The 9,260-nt window shown below is 31.1% G+C and overlaps 1 protein-coding gene across 1 annotated transcript; it reads left to right on the forward strand.

Moving 5' to 3' along the window:
- The first annotated feature begins 3,097 nt into the window (after positions 1–3,097).
- LOC106121648 (uncharacterized) lies at positions 3,098–4,892 on the forward strand. The gene is made up of 4 exons (XM_013317365.1): positions 3,098–3,288; positions 3,711–3,887; positions 4,563–4,722; positions 4,795–4,892. Exons 1-4 carry the CDS (start codon positions 3,166–3,168, stop codon positions 4,863–4,865), a joined length of 531 nt encoding a protein of 176 aa, XP_013172819.1. The 5' UTR covers positions 3,098–3,165; the 3' UTR covers positions 4,866–4,892.
- The last annotated feature ends 4,368 nt before the right edge of the window (positions 4,893–9,260 follow it).

The following is a 9,260-nucleotide window of genomic DNA, read 5'->3' on the forward strand; positions in this document are numbered from 1 at the left end:
TTCTGATATCGTAAATTCTAACAATAAAAAAACTGAAGGTTGAAAAGAAAAATTTAACGTAGACAATATAAAAACCAAGATTAAAAAGATAATATTGTCTATTGATTTAGAAAAACATATTGTTCTTGTATCAAAGACATTTGAAAGCAAACAGTACTTGTATCATAACATCTTGTTTGTATAATGTAAACATGTACTACTACCAGCATATTAACTTAGTGCTAAGTGTGACGGTTCACTGAGAATTAGACAAAGGCTTTGTACTAAGGTGATAAGTTTGTTTTGATTAAATCTATTACATTGAATTGTTGTCATTTACCTCTTGATGAAATAAATCGATTTCGCATCGCAGCGATTTTTAAATAAATAAAAAAATGATTATTCTGAAAACATTAATAAATCGACGACACCCGAGTAATATTAAAATATATTAATTTTTATTTTACTTGTCACAAGTCTGATTTTTTTTTTATTTAAAAAAACTATGTTGTAAAAACAAGTGCAGGTATATTGTACTAGTTTGCATATTAAAACTAAACTTTTGTAATATACGCGCCTTGTGTTACACGTATAAATAATGCTGGATGTAGGTTAAAACTAACGTAAAGTTTTTGTTATTGTTATATTTTTTTTATAAATTTTTTTAAAATATGAGTAAAGTTAGATAAATAAACTAAACCCTCAAAAATTTCCATCAACTACTACACCGTAGCAAAATCTCGTAGCACCTCGTAGTACCTCGTCGACAAATAGTTTTGAGTTTTACGTTAATTCATTGTTTTAAAATTTATTCACCTCCAATTGAGCACTTGTATTTTACTGTTTTGATTGACGACAACTTTAAGAAACTATTTCTTTGTAATACGCTAGTAGTAACGCTAAATACCAAAAGTAAATTAAAAAAAGTTTAATCTTGAATTTATGAATACAGATTGAATATTAATTGAGCATTATCTTCTCTTAAAACGTGTAATACATTTAAAAGACGTAAAATTTATGACGGGATTTTATCTAATAAAAGTGAAATTACGTCCCTCTTCATTGCTTATCAGATACTGAAACTGAAATTGGAAACCTATCGTTAAATTAATTTACATACAAATTAGAAATAGCAATTAATTTTCTTATTAAGATTGTGAGAGTAGATTAAAAGTATGATTACAAGATAGCTAATTTATTAACTCTAAAATTCATCTTAAAAGTACGCAAGACAAAGAAGGTTGTTTTATTCTTCATGGATGTGTGATGTTTTTAGCTGTTATGTATACTTCTTACTTCTTACTAATATTATAAACAGGAATGTTGGAGAATTGGAAGTGGACTTTCCGGATGAAAGGATGCATGGAAAGGGAAAATATTTTCTTTCTACGCATCCTCTCCTCCATCGATTAAAGGTAGGCAACGCATATGCAATTGCGTATGTCTATGGGCAACGGTCACTTTTAGCAAAGTGACCGTGCGTACGATGACGCGTGACGGCAAAAGACCGAGCGGCCACCTGAAATAGCTTTCACTGATTTCAGGTGGCTGATCGGTCGTTTGTCACCTTATGATATAAAAAATGAATGAATGAAAGGAGATCGTGCTGAAATTTGGCATAGATATAGAAAATAGTCTGAAAGAAAACATTAGACTACTTATTATTTTTTTTAGTTCCGCGCGGACGAAGGCCCGGGTAATAGCTAGTATATAAATAAGGTAACTACGCATACTACAACTGGCAACAAACATAATTAAATTGCCTCATTAAAGTTAACGAAATGGCAATTAGTTTTCAACGATATCAACCGTAAAACTAATAGTTAATTTATAATTTTAACATGATAATAAACTGTGCAGTTATTTCAAATGAAAGCTATTTAGTGAATTTAATGTTTTATATTAATTTCGCGACAAATTAAGCGAGGAAATAGTAAAAAAGAAAAGACTTTATTAATCTCTATTGTTATTATACATATTTTGTAATAACTTAATAATTAGTTCTATAATCCTGAGATTTATATTTTACTTACATTGATTTGAAATTCATCAAAAAATTCATATTATTTAATACTATTTTGAATTTTTAAGAATGTTCTTAAAATTTATAAAATGTAAGATTTCCCAAAGGAGTTGCGACCGGATTAGCATTGTCAGAGTCTACGAATTTGTGGCTTTGCTTCTCCCTAAAGCTTAGTTGAATATAAAATTCGAGTAACTTAAATATATGAGTGAAATTTTAATACATAAACTGCTACACTTAAAGTCTCTTAGTGGTTATTATAAAAGTGTCTTTGTATGGATTTTATATGAGAAATCTACACTAGTTATATTTTATCACTCCGACTCTATGACGACTCTGAGACCGGAAGAATATTTACTTTAATAACTGAAAAAATTACATTTCATAGTATCATTGATAAGATAAACATATACTGATATTACCTTAAATTTTTTTTTTTATCTTTTAATAAATAATCCTACTAATATTATAATTTTTTTTTATAACAGAAGGGGGCAAACGAGCAGCGGGAACACCGAGGTGTTCAACGACGCCCATGGACATCAGCAATACCAGAGGAACCGCAGATGCGTTGCCGGCCTTTGAGGTAGTGATAAGCTCACTTCTTGAAGGACCCCAAGTCGGAGCGGTTTGGAAATACCGCCGATAAATGCGAATTTTTAGATGGATGGTGGTTGTATGAAGCTCGAAGGTATATTTTTTTATTTTTTTATATATCGGGCGGACGGAGTCGCGGTCGACAGCTAGTAATTTTATAATATTGAATTTACTAAACAAAAATAAAAATGTTTTACATACGGTTAAAAATTAGGAATTGTAGAGTAATATCTTTTATACGATCCATTTAACTTTACGCTTCTTTATTTTATGAGTTCCATTTTCTCTGGTTGTTAGAAATTTAGGTTGGAGTTGAAAATTATTTTATATTTTGCCTTATTTATTTTATTTTACATAAAATATGTAATTATAAATTATTACTGTATAAATTTTTCGAAATAAAAAGTGCTGATAATTTTCGATAATAAATAATTAAATGTTTGTGATTTTATAGTCTTTTATATTATAATATTATCTGTACAAACTAATGTCATTTTAACTTTCAAATTATAATTTTTGATATATATGTCAATAGCATAGACGTTTGTTTGACGTTTCTATTAGAAATGAAATCGGAAACGTATTCACAAAACACGGAGGGAAAATTTAAATTCAAATGCTTCGACCTGTCGTCATTGTGTGGTCGACACCCTCGCAGAAGTGTGATGTTTGTCGGAATTACAGGGATGGTAAAATATGGTTCATAATAATCTTACCAATCATGCTAATATTATAAATGCAAATGTTTGTATGGATGGATATTTGTTTGAAGGTATCTCCAGAACGTCTGAACGGATCTCACTGAAATTTGGCATATTTATAAAACATAGTCTGGAAGAACACATAGGGTACTAATTATGTTTTTTTAACACGCGGGCGATAACTAGTACGTCATATATCTAAAGGTAGCCAAGGAAAAAGTAATTATTTTGTTCGAAGCGAGATAAACATATATACATGAAAGCTATAAGTTAGCAACAGACTGCCTCAAACTGTATAATTAAGCTCGTGAAGTTAAATCTTCTACAATTAAAATATAGCGCATAATTTCTTCCAGTCAATAGCAAGTTTCTTGCGTAAATATAGTCTAGATTTTTCCTTTTAATTGCAGGTAGTATCTTTAGTAATACTGCTATGTTCAGTGACGTATCTTCTCAACACGACGTACTTGGATGGCTTTAGCAAAAAGCCAATATCAGCTGTCAATTTAATATTCTCCCTGGTCTCCACAAGTTTATCAATCTATCAGATTGTTATATCTTTCTTGCTCTTTCTTCAAACTTTTTGGGTAAGCCGATTTTTTGGATATATTATTATATAATTTAGAAAGTATTCTTCTAAGATCGAAATATTACAAAAAGATCACACTTTTGGTACAAAAAAAAATCGAGGATCGCAGGATTTCGTAAGGCTTGTACAGATTAGAACTATGACAGTTTTGTGGGTTTTACAATCGAACCTAGGTACGCGAGAAACGTCTTTAAGTGAGAGACATTTCTTGGTCCCTACAGACGACCTATATAAGTGATAATTTGGGTTAGATAAAAATCTTTATAAGCGAAGAAAATATCGAGTTGCCTTGGACTCTTGTTTATCCTGGTTGACTGTAATTGTAATACATCATCATCAGCTCACTATACGTCCCCACCGAGGGGCTCGGTGCCTACCCTGAGTTAGGGGTGTTAGGCCATAGACAACCTCGCTGGCCCAGTGCGGGTTGGTTGACTTCACACATATCTTTTAAATTTCTACTCAGATATGTGCAGGTTGCATCACGATCTTTTCCTTCACCATAAGAACGTCGGATAAATGTACATATGTGGGATATGGGATTCGAACCCAGGACCTGTAGTATATTGTAATACATAGAGGCCAAATATAAACCTTCTATCGTTAGATCTTGTCAAGTAATCGTTTACGGAGACTCTAATTGCATGTATATCATAGTTTTTATATTTTGTAGGTTAACAACAGTATATTTTTATGTTCATTGTGGTACGTATCGCATCTCTCAATCCTGATAGTATATGGAATACTCTATATCGCAAGATCTGTTGTATGTTTCTTACAAAATATGTATGCTCCAGCAGTTGTTACCATTTTTGTTGGATTCGTTTATGAAGGTATGTATTGGATTATAGATTTAACATTTTTTTTTCAATTAATTTCATGACCTTTATATTATAATTTTTCAGCCGTGTTCATTTACTTTTGCGTTGTTGTGAACAATTACATGAATTCTTTAAACCAAGTCAGATATTTTTGAAAGTTTGTTATCAACATAATATTAGTATTAATTGTAAAATGACAATAAAAGAAAATATTTAGTATAGATAATAGTTTTTAATTTGTTACTTAAAAAAACAATAAACGTGTTTCGCGAACAAATTTAACTTTTTTTCCAATTGGTCGGAAGCTAGGTTTTACAAAGTTATGTGTCGTAGGTGTCGAAAAGGACCAATTGTTTTAATTCTACTAGTTTTGAATTAGTGAATTAATAAAAGCTTAGCTAAACAAATGACGGAGAGTAGAGACGAGTAACCTTACAATTAGACAGAGGCAACGTCCAAACTACGAGAAGTTAGTGCAACAGTAACTCCTGAGGCGTTCGTCTTTAAATAAACTTAATGTAACAATAGCCATTAAGTGGTGGAAGCCTTAATGGACTTCGTCTTGTGAAAACATTTACTCTCTTGTGTTAGAAGTAAATTAATTAGTTTAGTAGATATCGAATTATAATTGTGAGGATATTGAACATTGCAATATTATTTGTTTGTAAACAAATTACAAAAATAGTGTCTTACTGTGAGATAATTCTATTGAAGTAGTGAGAAACTGTTAAAATTAATTGTTAATTTTGCAAAAATATTAGGACTTTCTTTTGTAACTTCATAATCCTTTGTTTGAAATGAATATCTATTTGCCAATAAAAAACTCATTGTATCAATTATTGTATAATATTAATTATTGATTTGATATTAGAGGTTATTTGAAAGACTAACCCTGGGTTTCTGACATCAAAATCAATTTATAACATATTGTTTTGTTAAAGATAATGACAGGGATGACGATAAGTTTTTTTTTTTACAGAGATTTTGATCTCAAAAACTTTTGGTTAGTAAATTAAGTGAGTTACCTGTATCTGAAATAAGTAGAACCAGTAGTTTTCGCTTAAACAAGTTTCAAATCCAACAATGACAAATGTTCATTCTGAAAGCGAACACTGTAGCGTTACTATAACACGCCCAAACTTCACCAAACTAACCAACGGCCAACAACTGGCGGGTAGTTGTGAAACATGGCGCCTCTATTCCATTATTGTTTCTATTTCCATTCTAAAACTAAACAAAAAACTGTACGATAAAATTTGTGTTACTTATTTACGCATTTCGTAAATAAAAAATAATTGTGCCGTCTATGGACGCCTAAAGGAGATAAGGTATTTAGTACAAAGCGCAGAAACTTATCGTCAAATTAGTACAGATATCAAAACACCCTTTATATATTCATATTAAATAAATAACCTGATTTTTCGACATAGAAGAGACAAAATATATCAGATTTAAATCTGTTGCTTTTGAACTAGGAACGGAAAATATTTTCAATACAAGGCAAAAGACACGTTTAGTCAATAACGATTTTTTTCCCTGCGACGCTATTTTCCTCAATGACGAAGACAAACAAGGGAGAGTGCGAAATTTCCCTTGTTTATTTTTTGCTTCTTTGTGTCATAATCCTGAGTATTTTTTTCTGATTGCACAATACGTTAAATTTATAATGCAGTAACTGTAATAAAGTGGGATGGAATATGTAATTAAACATGAAATAAATTATAATTTTTTTTATCAAAAACAGTACTAAGCAAAAAAGAAATAGTGTGCATATGCGTATGTATTTATACATTTTAAAATCTTTGTACCATTTCAATTCAATAATATAAAAACCTACACACTACCTTTGGACACACCTCACCTACACTACACTACTCCTCACTACTCCTCCTACACCTCAAAATTTGGACGGAAGCAAATTGTTTCCCGAACCCGTCTGAACAGGTAGTTCACACGAGCGCAGTTGGGATTGCCCAAATTGGAACATCAGTACATGACAAAGATTTGAAGGGTCACGAATGATAATGATCGCTTAAACTATTAGGTTATTTTTAAAGCTGTTACAGTTACGATTATACTGACAAATGGATTGATGATTACGAAAGTACTTGTATATAAAATTATCGTGTTATAATATTACCGTACTCCTCCTAAACGCGGATTGACGATTTTTTTTCATTATTGATTTCAAAAAGCAGATTCCGGACACACCACTTATTTTAGGACATGTGGAGATAAAGTAATAAATGAACATCATGTTGAATTTTTCTGTAATTTCCCAACCTTAAGATGTATAGTAAAAAATTCAATAGGGTCGTACCGCTTGGCGTAAAATGGCACATCAGTCGCTTATTGAGTTCCTCTTATAGCTTAGCTAGGTTTATTAAATACGTGACAAATTCCAACTGTGGTGTAGCCATAAAATATCTTCCCGCCACTCATACAAAGAGCTGCTAACACCAAACTTGCATAGTAACGACATTCTGTCTTCAATATCATGCAAATGCTGTTGAAGTCGACGCAAAGCTCACGGGCCGTTCTCTTACTAAAATATTAAAGGTAATCTTCTTACCTTTGAACGTACTAATATTTTAAATCCACATCTAACACGGAAGCTGCTCACGAGATACGATATTAAATAGAATTTGTAATTTTAAGTCAAAACTGTGTACTTTACTGTTCCTTCCTAGGTATTGATTGGTCTGCAGTATATATTTATTGTGGTTAAAAAATTAAATAAAATCCTATTTACTTACCTGTGACGAGCCCTCGGTTTTATTCATAAATATTTATGTCAAATTGCGAGATCTAGCCTATCTTTTAAAATGAAGTATTTATGTGTAAGCAGTTACGTATCACCAAAATCGCTTTGGTAGTTTAGTAATTTGCCACGGATTTGTTTTATGTAGAAAGAGATTGTAGTACCAATTATTTTTTTTAGTACATCTATAAGCCGATGCAATCCATTAACAAATTGAGTGAGCACTCGGCACGCAGATTTAATTTCATGGCAATAATGGAAACAAATGTTTCATTCTCCCCCTTCGTATATCTATAGTTACTGGGGCCAGCCAGAAAGCTAAACTAATGATTAATTCCATCTTTAAAATTTATTATTCTTAAATAGTATTTTTGTCAGAAGTATAAAAATTATCAAACAATTAAGCATAACGTGCAATAATCGGATGCGATTCTAATGTGTTGGCAAGATTGGTCTGTTGTAGTGTACTTAATTAATAATTCATTTTTATGCTGGCTGTACCAAAATGTTCCGGTGTTCGTAAATGCAATATGGACTCTTCAATACTAGACTTTTAAGTATTTCTTTATTCACATTATTCGTGTTATTTCCAGGTAACGTGTAATCCAATTTATAATTTACATAGGGCCACGAAATAACCGGTCTTGGTAGCGTTACGTAAAAATGTAACTATTAATTTCGCCCCTACTTATACGTTAAGCTCGGGAGGTGTTAATCCCTACGGAAGAGTTTCACCGCTCATAAAATATGCATTGGATAAACATTGTAGCTGTGGCGGATTCGTGTTCACTTCGAATCGATTTAGTGTCGATAGAGCAGGGGTATAATGCACACATCCACATAATCTAATTCGTTTGCTGTTAAACTTTTCAATTCTATAGCGACTAAAATTACTTACGAAAAATAAAATTACAATTGGATTGTAATAATTAATTAATTAGCAAATAAATTGTATGGCCTTTATAGGTGCAAAAATTTGAATCCTAATTTTTGTCATATTTATCAACTGCAATAAATAAAAATAGACATATTTGTATTAATTTTACTGTAAAGCGCCTGTAATAAAATAATAGTCTTAAATTTATTTATTAAATTTGCTATTAAAAACTAACTGAAATTTTTATGAATTTTGGTAGGTCTGTCTTGCTAAATTTATGCTCTATTCTACGATACGGAAATCCATATTCCATTTTTGTCTTAAACAGGTCAATTCTTGACCCACATTCTTGCTAAACACAAGCATCGCAGGAATGTAGGCAAGTATTCTTATCGGTCCTTGAAGTTGACTTCATACTGGGAAAATGAGAAAACCAATTAGGGACGTGAGATCTTTCTACAAAGAAAAATTAAACAATTTTTCTATCTCCGCATTCCTATGGTCATATTTTAATAAAAAAATATTTAACATTGTAGTTATGGCTTTACTATACGTAAAGTATAATAAGTAATTAAATATAAGTAAATGCAACTAAGCTAAGAGAATCTTAAAGTACATGCAAGTAGCAAAGGGACGTCTCTTGCATTAAGTAACACAGACTAAGCTTTCTGAACCAATGCTCAGTGTACATACTGTAGCCTGAATAGAAATGCGCTAATTTTACATTTGATATGATAGGAGTAGGATATTTATTTAATTAACTTGTTAATTGCTCTATTGACTGACTTGATTGGAATTTGTTTTAACATGTATATTTGTATTTTCAATCAACTACAACCTCCGAATCCACAGATTTTGATAAGTTAAATATATCCGATTTATATTAAATTATTTCGTTAATAAGTCACTTCT

The sequence above is a fragment of the Papilio xuthus genome, unplaced genomic scaffold (genome assembly GCF_000836235.2).
Source record: "Papilio xuthus unplaced genomic scaffold, Pxut_1.1 DF826938.1, whole genome shotgun sequence".
In the NCBI taxonomy this organism is placed as follows: Eukaryota; Metazoa; Arthropoda; class Insecta; order Lepidoptera; family Papilionidae; genus Papilio; species Papilio xuthus.

Excerpts from the sequence above, each read along its gene's own strand:
- LOC106121648 (XM_013317365.1), top strand. The coding sequence starts at position 3,166 with ATGAAATCGGAAACGTATTCACAAAACACGGAGGGAAAATTTAAATTC. Across the intron at positions 3,289-3,710 it reads TTGTCGGAATTACAGGGATG|GTAGTATCTTTAGTAATACT; the intron begins GTAAAATATGGT and ends TTTTAATTGCAG. Across the intron at positions 4,723-4,794 it reads TGTTGGATTCGTTTATGAAG|CCGTGTTCATTTACTTTTGC; the intron begins GTATGTATTGGA and ends ATAATTTTTCAG.